Source organism: Heterodontus francisci, chromosome 36 (assembly GCF_036365525.1).
Source record: "Heterodontus francisci isolate sHetFra1 chromosome 36, sHetFra1.hap1, whole genome shotgun sequence".
NCBI lineage: Eukaryota > Metazoa > Chordata > Chondrichthyes > Heterodontiformes > Heterodontidae > Heterodontus > Heterodontus francisci.
Genome location: NC_090406.1, coordinates 21,363,493 through 21,387,502, shown reverse-complemented (window position 1 = coordinate 21,387,502; position 24,010 = coordinate 21,363,493). Strand labels below are relative to the sequence as shown.

Genomic DNA, 24,010 nt, shown 5'->3' with positions numbered 1-24,010 from the left:
ACTGATGGATTGGAGAAATCTTGAGAAAGAACATTAAGAATTAATCCTGGATGTAAACATCAAAACTACAAGGAGAATCTGAAAGAATTCAATTTGTTCTCATTGAGAAAAAGATTGAAAGGTCACATGGTCCAGGCTTTAAAAATTCTATAAAGACCCAAATAATAGATATAAGCAAGTCAGTTAATGTAGATTGCGATCATAAAAAAGGATGAAAATATGATTGATAGGAATTCTGCCATAATTCAAATAAGGTCTAAATTTTTTAAGCACCTGTTTAGGAGATATGGCTGCTCACTAAGTTGATTAGTGCATGGATAGCAAGAATCTTTCCTTTGTTTGTATCTGTGAACTTGTTTTCCCGTATAATCGAAGGATACAAATTGCTGTCTGGTATGCGTCATGCCACTTCAAATTATCCCTAAACAAATACATTTTCATTGCAAAGCAACCACTTAAGGCAGGCTGCTTGCTGTGTCCTGAAAGCAATTAATGTTAATGGGTTCAATGTCTAGGGTGAGTTTGAGGGTCCTCAGATGGCCAACATTGAGCTCAAATATTTGCGTTGTTGCAGGAATATCGTGGCCCTACAGAAATAGTTACTTTTATTATCTTATGGTCAGGGCTCTCGTCTTGTGAAATGTTTTTCCTGTAAACGGTTACATTTTTCTCATAGGTTCTTTATAATTTTTCCTTACATACTGAAGTACTACATAAAATTGATATTAGTGGCTGCATGACCCATAAAGAGCTGAAATCATTTATTGATTATGAAAACTGATGGTCCTTTATTTATCCACTGGAGAGCAACTTGCAGGTACAATACAATTGCAAAAGGACCTTGTCATATCACATGCAGTTCAAATGATGGTTTATAAAAAATAAGCAAGGTCCAATCAAAATTAAACTAGCACTTAGCAGTAGGATGAGCAAGTTACTACTTTTATCATGATAAATCATGGACATAAATTGATCCTTACTCTTACAGACCTCAAATACAAACAAAAAACAAATTGAAAGCATACAAGATTGAATTTAACACTTTTGGAGAAAAACAAATCAGCTATCAGTGAAAAGTTAGCAGTACAAGTTAGAATTGGTCGTGTCAAGTGACAAGAGGTGGCGTGATGGGCAATTTATGATGCATACCAGAATCAGTTCTCATCAACTTTCAGAATACATATTGCGACACTTTCAAGGACAGTTCTCAGACCTTTGTATGCTGCCAATCAACAAGGCCAAGGTTAATAACATGAAATTGGCAAAAGCTGAGCCAAAAGATAGTTAATTTGATAAGTCAGATATTGTAAAATTGAGCAAGATATGCTGGCTACAAGTCCCTCCTGCCTTTTGAAACATACCTGTGAAATGATGTTTCAGAATACTGGAAATTCTAGGCAGAGTTCCAGGAAAGCTGTTGAAATTTTGCTTTCTGTGTTTGGGGGTCTTATTTTTAAATTTCTAATGGAGAAAAGGGCAAAAAGTAACTTGGATTTAAAGATCTCAACCAAGTGGAGTTAAATATGAAAAGTCAAAAAAAGTACACAAATAAGACTGGATTAAGCTTATATTTTAAGTTTATACTTTCTTGCCAACAGTTACACTTTTGATCATGAATCTTTGTGGAGCAGGTAGAAATATCTAGGGAGGAATTCCTTCAGGAGGATGATAAAATGCAGTTAAAGGCTTTACCACTATAGTGCAGGATCAAATATGATGGCGTTGGAAAGACCAACCTCAGATCACTGAAATTCTGTCTCATTTCATGTCTTGATGCAAACGGGCAGTCTGACAGCACAGAGGTAGTCATGGGATGAAATAAAGTAGTTGAGAGATAGAACTGGGCCTTATCACCACACACATGCATATTCACCACGTGCTTGCGGATGACATCACTGAAAGCCAGCATGTAGATGAGAAAGGGGAGGGTGTAGCGTTTTTGTCAAAGTTGATTTATTTGATTCACGCTGGACACCAAACATATGAGATTAGAAAAGATAGGTGCTTGATGGCCAGCATGGACACGATGGGCCAAAGGGCTTGTTTCTGTGCTGTATAGCTCTATGACTATGCCATACAGCACAAAAGGGAGTTACTGCAAGGCATGTATCAGAATCTGACACCCTCATGCTCAGACAGATATGCTAGTTCAGAAGGTCCTGGCATGCATGTTGAGATTGCTGTTATTATACTTGGATAGGGACCCACCTAATACACTGAAACGTTGGACATGGATTAATGAGTCGAGCCTTCCATTCATTCAAACTTCCTATGTAATTCACAACCTGTGAAAACCGACCATCGAAAATGTAATTGTGAAATAAATTTTTCATATTGGTGCATCTTCAAAGGCTTATGAATAATAAAATGGAGGCCGACTTTCTCCTAGTCCAGTCAGTTCGAAGCCAGTGCAGATACAGGGTTATTCAGAAGTGCCGTGGCAATGTTTGCCATGCAAAAAAACTCAACAATCCCGTTTTTAAGATCAATTATGTGTAGAGGGTTAGCACAGGAGAAGCATCTTTGCTAATTTGACATCGAGTGTAATAAAATATGTATGCAAGTATACTGTTTATCGGCATATTGTTTACTTACCTGTTTAATATTAAATAGAATTGTCCGGTGATTCATAACTTCAGCCCCACTGAGAATCCTTCCATCGACTGAAGTTGAGATGGTTGCACTGATACATTCCAGTAAAAAGGGATACAGTGGGGAGGGTTTAACTGCTCAGCCCCTGAATCTCGCTTCATTTCCAAAGTATTGGTAAAGTAAAGGCGTACTCTGGTTCATAATGACATAAGAGGTGCTTTCAGGAGCAGACAGTGACACTGAACCCAAGGAGACTATCTTGCTATAATATGCAAAAATGGTGTATGAATAAGGAAGAGGGGGAAGACAAAGATTGATTATTGAGTGGCTTCAGAATTAGTGGTACAGGATAGGAAGATAAATCATTGCTGGAGATACATTAGTTGCGTTTAGGCAGAAATCTGTGAGGGAAGTCCTGTGGAGCTGGTTATTTTTGCAAAATAATTTATAAAAGGATCAAGGAACAACATCTGAAAGCAATGAACAGTGTGCAAAAAAAATTGTTTGTTAAACAGGTAGAGAATAAAGCTGACCACTCTCATTGTAGTGCTGTCTGTATTCATTTCCATTGAGGTTTACAATGCAGCTGTCTGTAATTGCATCACCATTTGTAGTACTGATGATCATCCACAGTGTATAGAGGGAAATAATCACCAGAATGCAGGAACAAAAAACAAAAAAATGGGACCCAGACACCTCAGCTACTTCAGGCCAGTTAATGCAAAGGTGGGATCCCTCTACTTTTGTTTGCCCCCACCCACCTGCCCTCCCTCCCTATCCTTGTCGGCTCCAGTAGCATCAGTAGAAAAATCCAGTCCTATGTTCTTACTGACTTGAAAATTAATGAGGCAAATAGCACAATGTTGGGTTCAGATGAACAGCAGCAATAGACTGAGCTTTGGATTTATGGGATTTGTGACATCCTTTAAGTACTTTACAGCCTTCACAATCCCTCTTACCTCAATCATGCATTTGTTTTTGACAAAAATTTGACAAAAGCAAAATAACATCTGACTGCACAAGATTGTAACAAATGTACAACAGTTTATAGATCACTCTTACTCTACACTTAAACTAGCCCTATACAGAAATGGAGTGAAGAGTATGGTTTTAACAATTCTATAGATAGGGAACACACCAGGGTTTTATTGACATCTCATGTGGGGCATAAAATACCAGCATGGACCTGTTGGGCCAAATGATCTATTTCTGTTCTGCAAATAATATAGCTCACCACTCTTTGCAAAAACTGTTAGTTGACCTTAGCTCCTAACACATCAGTAAGGCAGAGAACACCACAACAAAACCAGAAATAAAGCAGACATTAAAAATGGAGGAATACATAGACCAGTGTTACCTGCAACCTGATGAGTTTTGGTTTTCCTTGAGATTATGTCAAAAGCTTGTAACTCTGCTTTAATTAGATGGCAGTTGAAAGGTTCTACCCCATTGTATACATTTGATGGATGTCATTACTTCTTTAACTAGCATTCTATCAATAGAATATTGGATCTTTTGGGTATTATAGCTCACCCGTGGGAAACAGTCACTTAGATGCATCTCCAAACCACACAGGAAGCCTTGTTTTACATCAATATGGTACTATACCTCATCCTTGCCTCAGAGTTTAATGAAATATCTTTAACCTTGAAACTCTGACTGTAACCACAGCTTTAGTTTCCTTGCAGAGAGGCTGATAGGTATAATAAATAGCTTCAACTGCACAGTACCTTGTTCTTAGCTCAGCAACTCTGGATTTATGAAACAGCATTGACTATGACTATCTCTCACTAGAGAAGAATTAACACTGGAATAATAGACCCAAACTGGAGGAGGGAATTTGATTCGGATTGCACAGTTGGGTTGGGCCTTTACTCTAAATTTATATCAAGAACTTTGGATTCAGTGCTAAGCAAAATTGTTTTAGAATCAACACTACCACTGTAGTGTAAATACACTTAGATCCTCAAACATTATAGACATTGGGGATGTACCATACTAGAAGAGTATTGATTTGCTTTCCTTATGCAACATTTTTTTTAAAAAACTCTTACTCTAATTTATATTCATTTTCAATACCTTGTTTCCTCTACACAATTGAACCAGCAGAATACTACGATTTGCATGATTGAGTATACATGATAAGCTTGGATAGGTTTAATGGACTTTTCCCATTTTAAAAACTGACCAATTAAGAATTTAAAAAATTACATAACCGCAAAAACTGAGATGGAAGGTCAAGGCAGAACTGAGAAGATTAGATTAGAGATACAGCACTGAAACAGGCCCTTCGGCCCACCGAGTCTGTGCCGAACATCAACCACCCATTTATACTAATCCTACACTAATCCCATATTCCTACCAAACATCCCCACCTGTCCCTATATTTCCCTACCACCTACCTATACCAGTGACAATTTATAATGGCCAATTTACCTATCAACCTGCAAGTCTTGTGGCTTTGTGGGAGGAAACCGGAGCGCCCGGAGAAAACCCACGCAGACACAGGGAGAACTTGCAAACTCCACACAGGCAGTACCCAGAATTGAACCCGGGTCCCTGGAGCTGTGAGGCTGCGGTGCTAACCACTGCGCCACTGTGCCGCCCATTGGAGAAGAGAAGAATCAGTAAAGCGAGACATAGTGGTTAGGTGACACCAAGCTTGGATGTGAAAAGCCAAAAGATTGCATGATGAAAAAAAGAATGATAAGAGGTTTTGAAGTATTGGGAAAGAGCAAAATTAGAGAAGTTGATGGCACATTGTCTCATGACTTCAACACAATAAAGAGGAAGAGCATGAAGAAGCTTGGAAGCACAATAGAGGGAACATGAGGAGAGTGCCCAGAGTATAACTAACCACAGTACTTTCTATGAAAAAGGGATCAAGAAAGGTTCTGCTGGAGAGAGAGAGGTTGGCAGCTACAGATGGGAGTAGGATCATCGATCATTGGCCAGTTTTTCCTTAAAGCCTCTTCAGCTGGCAAGAGTTCAGAGGTGCAATGACCAGAGCAGCAATGATAAAAAAGAGCAAGAGACAAGAAAGATCCTGATGGAGATAGAGGTTTGAGACTAGACATCAATTAAGGACTACTTATTAGACAAAATATCTTTTCATTACAATGTAAAGTGTGATTTAATGACATTAACTGGATTAAGACAGTCTGCCGCTGTGAATGACTAATAACAGTTGGAAGGGGAACTTTACTGTAAGTATAGTTACCACCACCCTGCATGAAAGCAGACTTTGTACGGTTGTACAATTTGTATAAAAAGTTCAGCTACGATGTTAAGAAAAAATATACAGAACAAAACATACAAAGCATAAGTGAATTTATACAGTTTCAATTATTAAGTTCTCGTAATGAACTTTAATCCATCCATCAGTAATTGATTCTCCATCTCCCCCATTTTCTGAGAATGTTATAAACTGGGTTGTACCTCAATGGTTTTAAGCAAGTAAAAATATTAAATGTGCTGCAGCATCCAACATCTGACAAATGGTAGCTTCTTTAAAATAAAACACCCATCAAGTTGTCCAATTAATCATTTCATCTGAGAAAGCCAAAATCCAAGCCTTTCAAATCTTACCTTCGGGGTATAAGGGAATATATCATCTTACCTTTTATTTTGATGCCGTTTCCAGAAGCTTACTCTAAGTGAGTATTTGCTGCTGTCTGACATCTCATACATATTTACTTTAAACCAGCTGTCTGATTGTAATCAGCTTGTTTCCGGCTGGCTTCACATTTATTTGTGGGAGGAAACCCTTTAACGAGTTTGACCAATGAGAGAATCAGGATCTTCGGTACAAACTCTGATCCTGCAAATTACAGGTAATGTCATTCATAACTCACCTGATCCACCATCGCCCTAACTATCAACCACAATTAGAAACGGGGGCGAGCGGCTGGGAAAGAGTGTGTGAAATGCTTTAACCAAACTAACACTAAAACTAACAACGCACTCGACCTAGTTTGCAATCTGATTTTTTTTTGCTGAAGTGTGCGCATACTTTATTTTCTGACAAAAAGCAAAATACTGCAGATGTTGGGAATCTGACCCAGAAACTGCTGAAAATACTCAATAGGTCTGGCAACATCTGTGAAGGAAGAAACAGTTTTAACGTTTCAGTGTTGAAGACTTCAACCGTGCGAATGCACCAATTTCCTGAAACTCACACGAAGGGAGTTATTGCGAGGCGAACAGTAAAGTGCCGTAAAACTTCCAGCAATTTGTAGTGATTGGCAACGCATAGGATATCTCCTGCTCGCCACAAATTGCTGGGTCATTTACACACTAATAACTGCATGCACATGAAACTCGCTTTTATGTTCACAGTAGAACTAAAGAGAATACAATACAGGGGGGTGGGGTGGGGGTATTGTGTTTGTGCCAGCTGTTCGCCAAAGTAAACTAACCCATTCTCCCTACATCTTGTTCCGCTTATAAGGCAAGAGGAGGTTCCAGAGTTTTTATTGGGGGTGGTCGATGAGGTCACGAAGGTATTTAAATCTAATTCAAATGTCCATCCCTTGCAACATTCTGATGAATCTCCAATGCACACTCCCTATGGCTTTAATGCCCTTTCCACAATGGCACATTCTACAATGAACGCTGTATTCATACTACAGTGTATTGAGAATTGCATTGTGCATTTTGTCCACTTGAGGCTGTTATACACACATATACCTGCAGAGGGAGATTGGAAGAGAGAGAATAAAAAGGAATCCATGTTTTAGCAGCACTTGCAGTAGTTCTGACTTACTAACTGGCTGAATCTTACTATTCTTCCCAAGAACATCACAATGGCAACTAGGATGGTGAAAAATAGGACACATTGCTTTCAGGTATGAAGTTTTTGGAAGGTGTTTGTCTACTTTCTGCAGACAGCATTTTAAGTTAGAGATTGAGGGAACAAAATTGTGGCTATGTTAGACACACACAGGAGGCACTCCAGCTTGGGATGAGCAAAAACAAATCTCAGATCATTACAGAGAAGTTTTTCTTTGAAAGGAACAAGATACCAGACCTTAGATCATGCACCATCAATTACACATGACAAAAGAAAAAAGGCCTTACTTCTCCACTATGGAAGTGAAGAATTAGAGGATATCTTTGAGACACTTATGCCTGAGCAAAATGAGTACGACTCAGCAAAAATTGCATTAATAATCTACAAGACGCCCAAGAAAAATACCATATACGAATCAATTGTCTTCTGACACACTAAGCAAGAAAGAAACAAAACAATTGATCAATGTTGCACATGATTCAGGTAACTAACAACCAAACGTGGCTTCAGTGATGTTGAACATGTCAAACGGGAAATCAAATCACAAATAATCGAAGGTTGTCTCTAATCAACTGTGCTGAAAAACACTCGAGAAAGACAGAAAGCTATCAGAGCTGTTGGAGTTAGCAAGATCACTATCACTCTCAGAGTTAAGGCTGCCAACAGTAACTGCCGCATTCCAAGTTCAACTCCTGTGATCACTGTTCATCGCTTCCGTGGCAGAAAACCACTTGCAAAGCAACAACAGTAGTCTCACAGAGTTGCGATTTGTCCAAAGGATGTTTCCACTGTGATGGTGCTTACTCATACTGGAAAGAGTGTCCTACTACTAGTAAACAGTGTAAAGCTTGTGGAAAACCCAACCACTTTGCTCATGTTTGTTGCTCATCAGCAAAATCAACTACTAAGACCAATAGCAACAGAAGGGTGTCACATATGCGTACCACAAAAGGGTGAGAGAATGTAGCCAATGCAGAGTTGGATGACCCTGAATATATTTTTGTGCTGTCTCTCGGACACATTAACCAGCCACGTGTGACAGTGGCCATTGGCTGCTCAGATGTAGATGCTCTCATAGATACAGGAGCATCTGTCAATGTAATGGAAGACAAAACATTGAACAAATGTCAGGATTGCCCCATTCTCTGCAAATCAGGGAATACAAAATTTTCCCTTACAACAGTGACAAACCACTGAAAGGTCTCAGGACTTTTGAAACGCCAGTCTCATTCAAAGACACCAGATCAAATGCTGTATTCTATGTCATATCTGGAGAATGTGACACACATCAGTTTTCACACAGCAATAAATCTGCATATGATTGCAGTCACATACACGATTCCTACAAATAACAATAACATTCTCAAACTGTATGCTAACTGCTTCACTGATATCAGCAAGCTGAAAGGTGTTACATGCAAGCTGCATGTAGACCCAAATGTGCCCCCAGTCGCGCATCAATGGTGATGAATACGATTTCATGTCAGGAAGCAGACAGAGAAGGCACTTCAGCGCTACTTGACCTTGACATTAATGAGAAAGTTGGGAATGAGCCTACCCCTTGAGTCTCACCAGTAAAAGTCATCGAGAAACCCAAGAGTGAGAACCAGATTAAAATCTGTGTTGATATGTGATCACCAAACTAAGCCATACAACGAAAAAGACACTTGACACCAACAATCAATGATATATAGAAAGTGAATGGTGCTAAGCACTTTGCTAAACTTGACCTTAATGCAGGCTACCGTCAAATCGAGCTTGCAGAAGAATTACGGTATTCTCCACTCACATCGGACTTTTCCAATACAAGAGCCTCAACGTTGGAGTCAACTTAGCAGCTGAGGTATTTCAGCACATGATTCAGTCTGCATGTCAAGGACTTGAAGACACGCTGAACATCAGTGATGACATTCTCATCTATAGTCACACTGAAAGTGAACCCAAGACATGCTTACTTGCAAGCCTACAATGTCTCGGAGAACCTAACCTCACCTTGAACAAAGACAATCACTCGTTCAATGAAAGCAGAATTGAATTCTTTGATCATGTGTTCAGGGGTAGACGAGTGTCACCTGATCCATGGAAAGTTGAAACCATTTGCAAAAGCTGCAGATCCTACAAACGTGCAGTAATGCAAGAGCCTGCTAGGACTCATCACGTACTGTAGGTGTTTCATTTCTGACCTCGCTATGTTATCTGCACCACCCCCCATGCAAAATAGACCACCAAGTGGGAGTGGACTAAATCACACAAACAGGCACCACACCAGATCAAACAACAGTTGTCAACAAGTTACAGAAATGCCTATTTTGACCCTGACAAAACCACCCAACTAATTATGAATACAATAAAACAGAAAATGCTGGAAATACTCAGCAGGTTTGGCAGCATCTGTGGAGAGAGAAACAGAGTTAACGTTTCAGGTCTGTGACCCTTCATCAGAACAGTTCTGGATATCGGCAGTGAGCTCAAAAAAACGGTGTGCCACACACCAAACAGCCGCTGCAATCTCAAGTACAGCGGCTTATTTAAATAGCTGGGGCAGCCTGCCACCCAACCCCCCCCCCCACTATCTCATGGAGGGGGTGGGCTGTCCGTCCCTGGCAATGGAGTCAGCTGCCTGTGCGCAGGCGCTATTTTTAATGGGCAGCCAGCCCTGCTGCCCAATTTAAATTTATAAAGACCTAACCCCCAAAATTAAATAAATAAATTTCTAACGCCCCTTTCCCACCCCCCAATAACAATTACAATAACTATTTGCCCTTCGCCCCCAAAACACTTACCTTTAACATTTGACCTTTTCCCCCCTCAAACTGCACAAAGTTTAAGATTCAACCTTTCCCACCATCCCCTACACACATTATGTTTATCTGATCCCATTTCTTCCCCCTGCACCCAGCATTGACAAACTTACCACTTCACCCCTCCCCACCAGTGTGGTGCCACATTTCTCCAGACAGGGATCTGAAGTCGGGGGAGTGTCGGCTGCCTCGCCGAAGATCACGGTGGGCCCTCAAGATTAGAGCTAAAGTATGTAAATTCATTAATTTTATTCATTTGCATATTTAAATTGTGGTCCCATTGCACAGCGATGGGGGAGCCACCACGGAGCCTCACCACTGTTGGGAGGATCGGTCCGGGCCCTCCCCGCGTCGAGCTTCATAGCGGGCCTCATCCAGAGGCATCTTCAGGCTCCTCCCGCGACTGATCATGCCATTGAGGGCCTGGTAAAATCCAACCCATTATGTCTGCATTCATTAGAGGAGGCGGTGGCGTGGTGGTATTGTCACAGGACTAGTAACCCAGAGACCCAGGGTACTGCTCTGGGGACATGGGTTCAAATCCCACCACAGCAGAAGGTGGAATTTGAATTCAATTAATAAATCTGGAATTAAAAAGCTAGTCTAATGATGACCATCAAACCATTGTCGATTGTTGTAAAAACACATCTGGTTCACTAGTGTCCTTTAGGGATGGAAATCTGCTGTCCTTACCTGGTCTGGCTGACATGTGACTCCAGACCCACAGCAATGTGGTTGACTCTTACATGCCCTCTGAAATGGCCTAGCAAGCCACTATCTAACTGCTACGAAGTCAATAAAAAGGAATGAAACCAGACGGACCACCCGGCATCAACCTTGGCACCGGAAACGACAACAGCAAACCCAGCCCTGTCGACCCTGCATAGTCCTCTTTACTAACATCTGGGGGCTTGTGCCAAAGTTGGGAGAGCTGTCCCACAGACTAGTCAAGCAACAGCCTGACATAGTCATACTCATGGAATCATACCTTACAGACAATGCCCCAGACTCTGCCATCACCATCCCCGGGTATTTCCTGTCCCACCAGCAGGACAGACCCAGCAGAGGTGGCGGCACAGTGGTCTACAGTAGGGAGGGAGTTGCTCTGGGAGCCCTCAACATCGACTCTGGACCCCATGAAGTCTCATGGCATCAGGTCAACATGGATGATTACCACCTACCGTCCTCCCTCAGCTGATGAGTCAGTATTCCTCCATGTTGAACAGCACTTGGAGGAAGCACTGAGGGTGGCAAGGGTGCAGAATGTACTCTGGGTGGGGGACTTCAATGTCCATCATCAAGAGTGGCTTGGTAGCACCATTACTGCACGAGCTGGCCGAGTCCTACAGGACATAGCTGCTAGACTGGGTATGCGGCAGGTGGTGAGGGAACCAACACGAGGGGAAAACATACTTGATCTCGTCCTCACCAAACTGCCTGCCGCAGATGCATCTATCCATGACAGTATTGGTAGGAGTGACCACGGCACATTGTGGAGACGAAGTCCTGCCTTCACATTGAGGATTCCTTCCTTTGTGTTGTGTGGCACTACCACTGCGCTAAATGGGATAGATTTCGAACAAATCTAGCAATGCAAAACTGGGCATCCATGAGGCGCTGTGGACCATCAGCAGCAGCAGAATTGTACTCAACCACAATCCGTAACCTCATGGCCTGCCATATCCCCCACTCTACCATTACCATCAAGTCTGGAGACCAACCTTTGTTCAATGAAGAGTGCAGGAGAGCATATCAGGAGCAGCACCAGGCATACCTCAAAATGAGGTGTCAACCTGATGAAACTACAACACAGGACTATCTGCATGCCAAACTGCATAAGCAGCGTGCAATAGACAGAGCTAAGCGATCCCATAATCAATGGCTCAGATCTAGGCTCTGCAATCATGCCACATCCAGTCGTGAATGGTGGTGGACAATTAAACAACTAACTGGAGGAGGTGGCTCCACAAATATCCCCATCCTCAATGATGGGGGAGCCCAGCACATCAGTGCGAAAGATAAGGCTGAAGCATTTGCAACAATCTTCAAAATGCCAAGTTGATGATCCATCTCGGCCTCCTCCTGAAGTCCCCAGCATCACAGATGCCAGACTTCAGCCAATTCGATTCACTCAACGTGATATCAAGAAACGACCGAAGGCACTGGATACTGCAAAGGCTATGGGCCCTGATAATATTCCGGCTATAGTACTGAAGACCTGTGCTCCAAAACTTGCCGCGCCCCTAGCCAAGCTGTTCCAGTACAGCTACAACACTGGCATCTACCCTGCAATGTGGAAAATTGCCCAGGTATGTCCTGTACACAAAAAGCAGGGCAAGTTCAACCTGTCCAATTACCGCCCCATCAGTCTACTCTCAATCATCAGTAAAGTGATGGAAGGTGTCATCAACAGTGCCATCAAGCAGCACTTGCTTAGCAATAAACTGCTCAGTGACGCTCAGTTTGGGTTCCGCTAGGGCCACTCAGCTCCTGACCTCATTACAGCCTTGGTTCAAACATGGACAAAAGAGCTGAACTCCAGAGGTGAGGTGAGAGTGACTGCCCTTGATATCAAGGCAGCATTTGACCGAGTATGGCATCAAGGAGCCCTAGCAAAACGGAGGTCAATGGGAATCAGGGGTAAATCCCTCTGCTGGCTGGAGTCATATCTAACACAAAGGAAGATGGTTATGGTGGTTGGAGGTCAATCATCTGAGCTCCAGGACATTACTGCAGGAGTTCCTCAGGGTAGAGTCCTAGGCCCAACCATCTTCAGCTGCTTCATCAATGACCTTCCTTCAATCATAAGGTCAGAAGTGGGGATGTTCGCTGATGATTGCACAATGTTCAGCACCATTCGTGACTCCTCAGGTACTGAAACAGTCAGTGTAGAAATGCAGCAAGACTTGGACAATATCCAGGTTTGGGCTGATAAGTGGCAAGTAACATTTGCGCCACACAAGTGCCAGGCAATGACCATCTCCAACAAGTAAGAATCTAACCATCTCACCTTGACATTCAATGGCATTACCATTGCTGAATCCCCCACTATCAGCATCCTAGGGGCTACCATTGACCAGAAACTGAACTGGGGTAGCCATATAAATACCGTGGGTACAAGAGCAGGTCAGAGGCTAGGAAACCTGCAGCGAGTAACTCACCACCTGACTCCCCAAAGCCTGTCCTTATCTACAAGGTACAAATTGGGAGTGTGATGGAATACTCTCCACTTGCCTGAATGGGTGCAGCTCCAACAACACTCAAAAAGCTCGACACCATCCAGGACAAAGCAGCTCACTTGATTGGCACCCCATCTACAAACATTCACTCCCTCCACCACTGACGCACAGTGGCAACAGTGTGTACCATCTACAAGATGCACTGCAGCAACGCACCAACGCTCTTTAGACAGCACCTTCCAAACTCACGACCTCTACCAACTAGAAGGACAAGGGCAGCAAATTCATGGGAACACCATCACCTGCAAGTTCCCCTCCAAGTCACACACCATCCTGACTAGGAATTATATCGCCGTTCCTTTACTGTCGCTGGGTCAAAATCCTGGAACTCCCTTCCTAACAGCACTGTGGGTATACCTACCCCACATGGTCTGCAGGGGTTCAAGAAGGCAGCTCACCACCACCTTCTCAAGGGCAATTAGGGATGGGTAATAAATGCTGGCCTGGCCAGCGACACCCACATCCCATGAATGAAAAAAAAATTCCTGTTTTCTCATTTTTCTCAACCATTATAATTTCTTATGTCACTGCCTATGTAAACCTGTCACATTGTAATGACTCCCTTGCTCCTGATGATAGTGCTGTAGTTTCAATTTTGGGTCATTCAGCTTGGATGGCAGAAAAATCGCTATACTCCACCCAGCTTTTTACTCCTCTGCTTCCCAAAATGGCATTGGTTTTATTATTTAACTGTAAAATAATATAGGATGAAACTGATACATAAAAATTTAATTTGAGACTTTAAAATAGAAACTGATTTACAGTCCCCGTGACTTACACCATCCTCACTTATCATATACATTAATGCTGCTTAAAACCTATAAGCGGCCGTCTATTTTGGGCAGCTTAATCTCCTGTACATGCCGTTGTAGTAATGAACTTACTCTTTTTCCTTGTATCTTGGCAAAGAAGCCCTGTTACATTTTCTAAAGTTGTGTTGACACATAGATTCATTTATTCAAAAATCCCTTGTGATGGATCCAAATCCTGAAGGCTGGGGCTGCTTTTGTTTAATGGTGATAGAGATGGTTAATAGGTATGTGCAGAAACCAGAGCTTTATATTATGCCACAGATAGCCCAGTTTGGCTGTAGCTGAAATGGAAGCTGTAGCGGGGTGGGGCCGGGGGGGGAGGGGGGGGGCGGGATTTACCATTCATCACTTCTCACAGGTGAATCAGATTAACACCCTGCAACAAGCAATGGGGACTGTACATCTGTGTAATCTGGTCTAATTATCTCCCACCCTCTAATGTCACTTCACCTGAAGATTTCACATGGTCTTTACTCCGCTAATGGCAGGAGAGCTAATAAATAAGACGATGTTTTTAAATGGGTGGTTTGTTTTAGATATATAAAATAACAGGTAAGGAGACAAAACACAAGAAACACTAAATGGTGCATTTAGTTAACACATACAGACACCGAGTACCCTCTACTAATGATTCACCGTTTTTAGGCACTCATGCTACAAACAGGTCCCTTTTCAACAAGTCTTAGTTTGTCTCAAGAATCCAAACTGTTCATATTTCTAGAGTAAAAGATTTGTTCAATCATTTGTTCAGAACAGTCCCAAGGCATAGTACGCAGGTTTGGAAACATGCTACAGAACAGCAGGATATGTGTTAACACCCATCGTTTTCCAATTGGTGAAAAATAAAAACTGATTAAATGTGGTGTGAAAAAGGAATGATTTCTAAGCCATTTCTATGGCAAGAAGTCAAGCAAAGAATGCAATTAGTCTAAGATGTATGTAGGATGCAAGATTAGATCTATATTCTGATGGTGCGCTTTATTTACCTACAAGAGCTGTTACATTGTTTTATAGACCTTTCATCAGAATAATGGGTCGGATGAGTACAATTGAAGTGCTTTGGTGATGGAAGAAAAGGGCTGCTTGGGCCAAATATTATGAAAGAGCACCTGAAGTCAGCTGAAGAACCTGGGAAAAGAAAGAAGTAAAAACAGGAGAGCTATTGTAGATTACTGTTAATCTCCTGGCAGCAGATCAAAAGATAAGCATACACTGGGAGGCTCACATAACTAACAAAGCGGGGAAAGTGAAAGTACTCATTTGGCTAGCGACAGAAATTGATGTGGGTATCAAATATCCTTACCCTGAATTGCCAGGAATTCTGCTGATCTGCCGTATCTTCAGTGGAAGATTGGTAGAAATCATCCATGGTGACATCCATTTGTACTGGAACCTGATCCAATTTTGCCAGATGACTGGCCTGCCGAGTGCCTTCCTTTCCCTGGATCAGGAGAAGGCGTTTGGATCATGCATATTTATTCAATACTCTGTGGGCTTGCAAATTAGGGTCACTTACTGTCACTCGGTTCCAACTTCTGTACGCTGTGACAAGAGTGTCTCATAAAGGTTAATGGATCTTTTAGGGCACCCCTTCACTTTGGTAGAGTGAGTCAGTCAGGAATTTTGCGTGCTTGGCCAATTACATACAACCCGTGTGCAGCCTTTCCTGTTGGGACTGGTTCTGTATGAGCTGGACCAGAGGTTATCCTCTCACATTACTGAAGAAGAATTAGAAAAAAAATCACCACAACCTGATCACTAAGTCAACAAATTCATTCTCCATCTGCCTACAGTTGCAAACGGATGAGCTGGGGATTAATAATCCCTTAAATACCATTCATAAAATAACATATCACAAATAAACCATTTAAAAAAAAGGCAGTCATTGCCTGTAGATTTTTTTTTTGATCTTGATGTGGCCTCTTTGCAACAGTAGGAACATAAGAAATAGAAGCAGGACTGGGCCCTTCAGCCCCTCAAGGCTGCCCCACCATTCAATAGGATCATGGCTGATCTGCCCCAGTCCTCAACTCTGCTTTTGTCCCAGCTCCTCATAGCCCTCAACTCCCCGATATTTCAAAAATATATCTACCTTCTCTTTAAATACTTTCAGTGATCTAGCCTCCACAACTCTCTGGGTGGAGAATTCCAGGATATTCACTACCCTCTGAGAGAAGAAATTCCTTCACATCTCAGTTTTAAATGAGTGTCCCCTTATTCTGTAACTATGTCCCCTAGTTCGAGATTCCCCCACTAGTGGAAACAACTTCTCAACATCTACTCTGTCGAGCCCCCTCAGAATCTTGTGCGTTTCAATAAGATCACCCCCCATTCTTCTAAACACAAATGAAAAAAGACCTAACCTGTTTAGCCATTCTTGATAAGTCAACCCCTTCATCCCAGAAATCAGCCTACTGCATCTCTTTTGAACTGCCTCCAATGTTAGTATATTGTTTCTTAACTATGGGGACCAAAACTGTACACAGTACTCCAGGTGCCACCTCACCAACTCTGTGTACAGTTGGAACAAGACTTCCCTATTTTTAAACTCCAACCCCCTAGCAATAAAGGCCAAAATTCCATTTGCCGCCTTAATTACTTGCTGCACCTTCATGCTAACATTTTGTGTTTCTTGCACAAGAACACCCAGATCCCTCTGTGCTGCACTTTTTTGGAGTCTCTCTTCATTTAAATAGGCTGCCTTTTGATTCTTCCTACCAAAGTGCATGACCTCACACTTTCCTACATTAAACTCCATCTGCCAAGTTTTTGCCCACTCACTCAACCTATCTATATCCCCTTGCAGATTCCTTATGTCCTCAGCACAATATGCCCTCCCACCTATTTTTGTATCATCAGCAAATTTGGATATATTGCACTCTGAGTCAGGGCTTTACACAGAAATGTCCTGCACGAATTAATAGAACAACTTGTATTTATACATCGCCTTTAATATAGAAAAATTACACGTCTGTGCACTGCCCCAGGATTTATCAGATAAAATTAACTCGGAGCCAAAGGAGGAGATTCTAAAAGGGGTGACTAAATGATTAGTTAAAGAAGTGGGTTTTGAGGAGAGTATTAAAACAGAGGGAGTGGCGGAGGGAATTGTGAAGAGAATTCCAGAGTTCAGCTGGCTGAAGACATGGTATGGCGAAGGGACCAGGAGATGCACAAGAGGCCAGAGGTGGAGAACTGCAGACAATATTCTCCTTAATCTCCCGTTGCTGTGCGTGACCCATTTCTTGCACAGCGCGGTCCCCGCAAGATGCCAAGTGGTTGCGCATGCACACATTTTAAAGGGACTGTTGCTTGTCTGTGTCCTGTTTGGCCCCTGTGCAGCACGTTCCTGATTGATGTGCGGCTGCGCAGCCGAGAGGGAATATTGATTGCAGAGTTCTTGGAGGGCTGTAGGTTGTAGAGATGCGAAGGGATTAGGGTGAATTTTGAAGTTGGGGCATTGGAGGACCGAATGCTAATGAAAGTCAGTGAGCACTGGGGTGATGGATAAGTGGGATTTGAAGAATAGGATGTGGTCTAAGCTTTGGATGAGTTGATGTTTATGGAGGACAGAAGGTGGAGAATGGGAGGATGGTCAGCAGAGCTTTGGAATGGTCAAGTCTGGACGTGACAAAGGCATTAACGAGGGCTTCAATGGCAGGTGGATCAAGGAGGAGGTGGGCAACATTACGGAGGTAAATGTAGGCAGCCTTTGTGATGATCTCAAGATATACCTAATTGGACTACTCTCTCGTTGGGAGCATTTGAGCACTGGTCTTGAAAGACAGTTTAGTTAAAAATAGTACCCTTTTGGTCGTGCAATATCCTCCAAGCTACCTTTGAGTTTGGCCTAACCATCAGCCTCAAGAAAACGAACATCATGGGGCAGGACGTCAGAAATGCTCCATCCATCAATATTGGTGACCACGCTCTGGAAGTGGTTCAAGAGTTCACCTACCTAGGCTCAACTATCACCAGTAACCTGTGTCTAGATGCAGAAATCAACAAGCGCATGGGTAAGGCTCCCACTGCTATGTCCAGACTGGCCAAGAGAGTGTGGGAAAATGGCGCACTGACACGGAACACAAAAGTCCGAGTGTATCAGGCCTGTGTCCTCAGTACCTTGCTCTATGGCAGCGAGGCCTGGACAACGTATGCCAGCCAAGAGCGACGTCTCAATTCATTCCATCTTCGCTGCCTCCGGAGAATACTTGACATCAGGTGGCAGGACCGTATCTCCAACACAGAAGTCCTCGAGGCGGCCAACATCCCCAGCTTGTACACACTACTGAGTCAGCGGCGCTTGAGATGGCTTGGCCATGTGAGCCGCATGGAAGATGGCAGGATCCCCAAGGACACATTGTACAGCGAGCTCGCCACTGGTATCAGACCCACCGACCGTCCATGTCTCCGCTTTAAAGACGTCTGCAAACGCGACATGAAATCCTGTGACATTGATCACAAGTCGTGGGAGTCAGTTGCTAGCGTTCGCCAGAGCTGGCGGGCAGCCATAAAGACAGGGCTTAAATGTGGCGAGTCGAAGAGACTTCGTAGTTGGCAGGAAAAAAGATAGAGGCGCAAGGGGAGAGCCAACTGTGCAACAGCCCCAACAAACAAATTTCTCTGCAGCACCTGTGGAAGAGCCTGTCACTCTAGAATTGGCCTTTATAGCCACTCCAGGCGCTGCTTCACAAACCACTGACCACCTCCAGGCGCTTACCCATTGTCTTTCGAGATAAGGAGGCCCAAAAGAAACCTTTGAGTAATACTGTAGGATATTAAATATATTACATCATATTTTTAGAATATCCAAGTTTTCTTCCCTGAAATACAGAACATTGTCCATAGGTTTCCGCCAACAAGTGAATTTCCAGACTTACTGTTTGGTTTTAAGATGAGGTTATAAAGAAGAAACTGTTGGTGTATTTTCAAAATGCAGAAAGCATTTATGCAAAATGCATGTCTCAGACTAAATAATGCAAATTTCAAAAATATTCTGTAGCACATGGACAGATCTCACCAAGAGGCAAGGAGGAATGAAAATGGTGATAGGAAAAGCACCAAGATAGAATAGCCAGGAGGCAGGCACATGAACAAAGGGCTAATGTTGGCGACAAGCAATGGGAGGGTTTGAAAAGTATGTAGGCAACACCCGTCTTGCAGAATACCTGTAGACGATTTAAATCTGAAGTAAAATCAAAAGAAAAATGTGACAGGAAAATATTAGAAATAGCATGACAGATGCAATGATACTCGTGTATCAGTGACAAAAAAAAAAGTGAAAGGAAAAAAAGTGTTACAGGAAGTGTGTGGAGATGCAAGCCTTTTAATATTAGCAGTGGATTTCCTGTGGTAGTGCTGATGGGAATTTTGGAGAATTGAGTGGCTAAATTTGATTGCCCTCGAAAACAGGCGGGGTGGGGGGGAAAATCACGCGATGATGTTCACATGTTTCCAGTATAGGCTGCACGCAAACTTCATGCTGCTTATTAATTAACAAGATTGCAGTGTGCAGCCAGTGCTAATCGTGCTGTTGAGTGGCTGCACACTCTAGCTCAGGGGTCCCAAAATTGAGAGAGACCTGACCTAGTTAAAAATAGCCTGCACTACTTAAAGCCAGTCTCCAACTCTTAAAAGGGGAGTTGCATTGTGGCTGAAGGTGGTGCTAGCAGTCATTCTATAATTGATTCTGACCTGGGAAAGACAGAAGAACGGCACAACATAGGACAGATGTTCCAATGCTGCACCGGAGGCCTTGATCGAGGAGGTGCAGAGGTGGAGAGATGTGCTCTATCCAGGGGGAGCCCAGGAGGATCTCCAGACAAACTTAGAAAATCAGTGGGACCAGAGAGCCATGGCAATCAACGCTAGGAGTCAAGCCCTGATGAACTAGATGCAGTGCTGCAAAAACAGTTCAATGATCTCACACGAGTGGACATGGTCAGTAAATGCATCTTTAAATGCCAGGACGCATAATTTTCATCATTAGACTCAGGCACTGCTCAATGCACGACACCTCTATCACTCAACCTACCAACAATCTCGATCAATCAGGACTCATAGCTAACATTCATAGCTTCACCTGACCCTCACACATTTGGCATTTCTGCAGCCTCACAGTTTGCACACACTGCCAGCCATTCAACCATGACGGCTAAATCAGCCAAATAGATTGCACTACACTCCCTCGCTGTTGTGGGACAAGGTGGCGCACAATTGGAGGCAGCAGGTGTTAGCTGGTGGCAAACAGCACAGCTGCATGTCCTTACCCCTGTGGAGGCGACAGTGCTCACCCTCATCCGATTGGCCATTGCTGAAGCCATGACTTGCATCGGGTCTGAAACGATAGGTGAAGGTATCCTGAGACCTGATCCTCATTCTCACATCCCACCTTCCCCTCATCTCAAGGTCTTGATTTAGAAGGTGCAGATGGTATAAGCATCTTACTTCCCACTTCCCCCTGCCCCTCTCCCCCAACAACTCTACCCTTGGATATCTGAAAAGGGAAAGGTACAAGAACTGTAACCTGGCCAGGCTTTGGTAGAAGAGATGATGAAGAAACACCATCACTCGATCTTACAATCAGTTTCTGAGCTGGTGGCTGTCATTGCAAGTAAGTTTCAAGTAGATGTTACCTGAGTAGAGGCGAGAAAGAGGATACCCAACCCCTCTCACCTTGACCAAGATACACCGACATGGTACAGACTCAAGTTCTGTGATCAAGTCAGAGTTTATTAGGCTTAATTAAGATATACAAAGTTAATACTTAACAACAGCAATAGGTATACAGCAGCACTCAGCACCGGTTCTTGCTACTGAGCTTGCTGGGGCATAGACTTCTCTCCTTCTTCTCTTGCTGTGTTCTGTTGACCATAGTCTGTCTTCGTCTAAGTGTGCCAGCGATGTCCTGTTAACTCCTCTCTAAGTGTGCCAATATCCCGTAAACCCCTTTCTTTAATCTTTTTTGGGGAGCTCGGATCTTACCATGTTAGGTTATGAATTGTTCCCAGTATCCTAATTGGTCCAGGTTGACATCATTGTTAGACCCCAGTTAGTTATGGCTCAATCTACACCTTTACAGATGTTCCCTGTTACTATTTTAGCGAGGACCCTAGAGGTTACATTCTTGCAATTCTGCAGTTTCATAAGTATCTCATCTTACCCCCCGCAAGGAGTGCTGAGGTCTTCAACCTACCTCTCCCATTGTTTTTAACGGAAAGGTTTAACAGAGTATAGCCTTGAAAAACCATTTCATAATAAAGCAAGCATTAGCTCAAAAAGACTTCAATATATTAGTGTACATAGCATGTAATTAGTCATATTTGTTTAGTTGTCGTTTTTCCACAAACGTAAAGGCAATTCCACACACATTTCCCAATGTGACATATTTCAGTGAAGATGGCCATCATGCTTTGCAATCATTACATTTAGCCTCACAGAAAAATTACAAAGTTATTCATAAAAGTAAGCTATGCAAATGCTATAAACATTACAGCAGGAACTGCATATGGAGAAACACCAGGCACAAGTGGCCTGCAGCCAGAAAAGGGGGCAAGTATGGCACAGGTGCCAGCATCCCAGAGGGCTAGGTCACAGATAGGTTCTGCTGCAGGGAACTTTGATAAGGACTTAAATGGTGCAGGCTACAGAAAAAGGCTGATGAGTATGCACAATGAAATGCTTGGTGCACTGGCAGCCCTGCCAGAAAGCTTGTATGCAATGTCAAGAAGCGTGGAGGAGTCAGGCACCAATTTGAACAGGGCTTTGCGCAGAGCTTGGAGTCAAGCAGCGGACAGCAAACTTCAAGATGTTACAATTATCTCCAGCTCTAGCCTGGAAGCAGCCAGACTGTGGCAACTACTGGCAATTCAGTCCTTCCTCTGCATCAGGTGGTAGATTTCAGTGAGGATGACCTTAGTACCGACATCACATATTGGTCCTCACTGAACAAATAAGGCCTTCTGCTGAGAGCTCTTCTCCCCCTCCTCCCTCTTCTAGCAACTTGCTCTGTATGTTCTCTGCTATTCTCCCAGTTATGCTGTACCAAAGGGAAATGCCCACTACTGCACCCATGTTTATAGAATGACAGAATTGTTACAGTGCAGGAGGCCATTCGGCCCATTGTGTCTGCACCAGCTCTCCAAATGAGCAATTCACCTAGTGCCATTCCCCCGCCTTCTCCCCTTTTCTTCCTTTTCAGATAACAGTCTAATTCCCATTCTTAGGCATTGCCTATCAGATCCTAACCACTTTGTGTGGAAGTTTTTCATGTCACTTTTGCCAATCACTTTAAATCTGTGCCCTCTCATTCTCTATCCTTTCACAAGTGGGAACAGTTTCTCCCTATCCACTCTGTCCAGACCCCTCATGATTTTTGAATACCTCTATCAAAGCTCCTCTAAAAATCTCCTCCCTTAGAAGCAACTGATTTGTGCAGAAGCCATCAAGTTAGGATCAATTCTTGCAGCACCTGCTACACACCACACCATGTCGACTTTCAAAACTTTATGGAACTCTAGGAAGCATCAAACACTTGTAGAATCACAGCAACAGCCTGCAGAAATCAATCAGCAATTAAGTGGTTTATGATTCCTCTAAATAGCACTGCTGAGTGGGGGGTGGGGTCCTCCCAGCTGCTGAACGCACAGATTGAGAGAGGGCATTAGGTGCAGTGTTCAGCTCCAAAATGGCTGTGGAGTCAAATCAATGCTACTCACTGATTGGATATTATCTGCTGGCTCTGCATATTTCTGGAAGACACTCATTGTACTCACAACAACACCCTCACAAATACGGAGTCCAGTGCAGCTCACAGCAGAAGTGTGATATGCCACAGTAAATACCATTTTGGACCTCTAAGGCCACTGTAGTGCTCAAAAAAGCATTTGGTGGGGTGGTGGTGACGAGAATTTTTGTGGTTGTCTTGGTGTTCTGAAAGCCATTTAGTATCAATTTACATAATTAATTTATGGTTCATGTGCTGTACTCAATGCAGTATTGAATGTATTTCATTTGTTTAGTTTATCCATCTGTAACAGTCCAACTCTCATCCAAGCCAACTTAGTGGAAACTAACAGATCTATTCAATACGTTAATCTGTACCAGGCATACTCCCTCCCCTAAAGGCCCATTGCACTAGTGATGACATCTACTGAATTTGTTAATTGCTGGATAACATGAATCCTGTGGAGCCTGATAATGCATTAAGAGCAGAGGTCCTGATCTGTTTCAAGTCCTGGCTGCTGCACTCAGGCAAAAGCAGATAACACATAGTAGGGGGCAGATTGATTTATGGACCCAAGTGTTAGATGGCTTGTTGCCCCCAAAACCTGCCAGAATTTTTGAAAGCCACCTTTATTTATTTCACTCTTTGAGGTCCCAACACCTGAGGGAATTGTTGTAGCTAGCAATTATTTATTTAATTTCCAGCACAAGCACTCCCGCACAGTCCGATTACATTTGTTCCAAATTAAAAGCTCCATTATGCACAAGTCCCATTATGGTTTAAAACAATAGAAAATTCCAAGTTTTATATATAACACACACACATCCACTCAGGGCTGGGAGAAGAGTGTTTGCGGGGGGGGGGGGGGGGGGGGGGGAAAAGAGAAATGAAAAAAGGCTATTTGGACAGGAAACCCACAAGTGAGTCTCCAGTACGTCCTGTAGGAGTTACCTGCGGAACAGGCAGACAGGCAATGGCTAGCATTTAAATTAATACATGGTTTACAACAAATTTACATTTCTTTGAGGCACAAAAACCCAGTAGGAAAA

General features: G+C 43.0%; 1 protein-coding gene across 3 annotated transcripts in view; it reads right to left on the bottom strand.

Moving 5' to 3' along the window:
• LOC137351652 (GRAM domain-containing protein 2B-like) overlaps positions 1–6,302 on the bottom strand; it is a 103,955-nt gene extending 97,653 nt beyond the window's left edge. For all 3 annotated transcript variants that reach the window (XM_068016316.1, XM_068016315.1, XM_068016317.1), the window contains exon 1: positions 6,212–6,302. In XM_068016316.1, the coding sequence (XP_067872417.1) occupies positions 6,212–6,282 (71 nt within the window). In that variant the 5' untranslated portion in view covers positions 6,283–6,302. The remainder of the gene's footprint in view (positions 1–6,211) is intronic.
• Between the last annotated feature and the right edge of the window lie 17,708 nt (positions 6,303–24,010).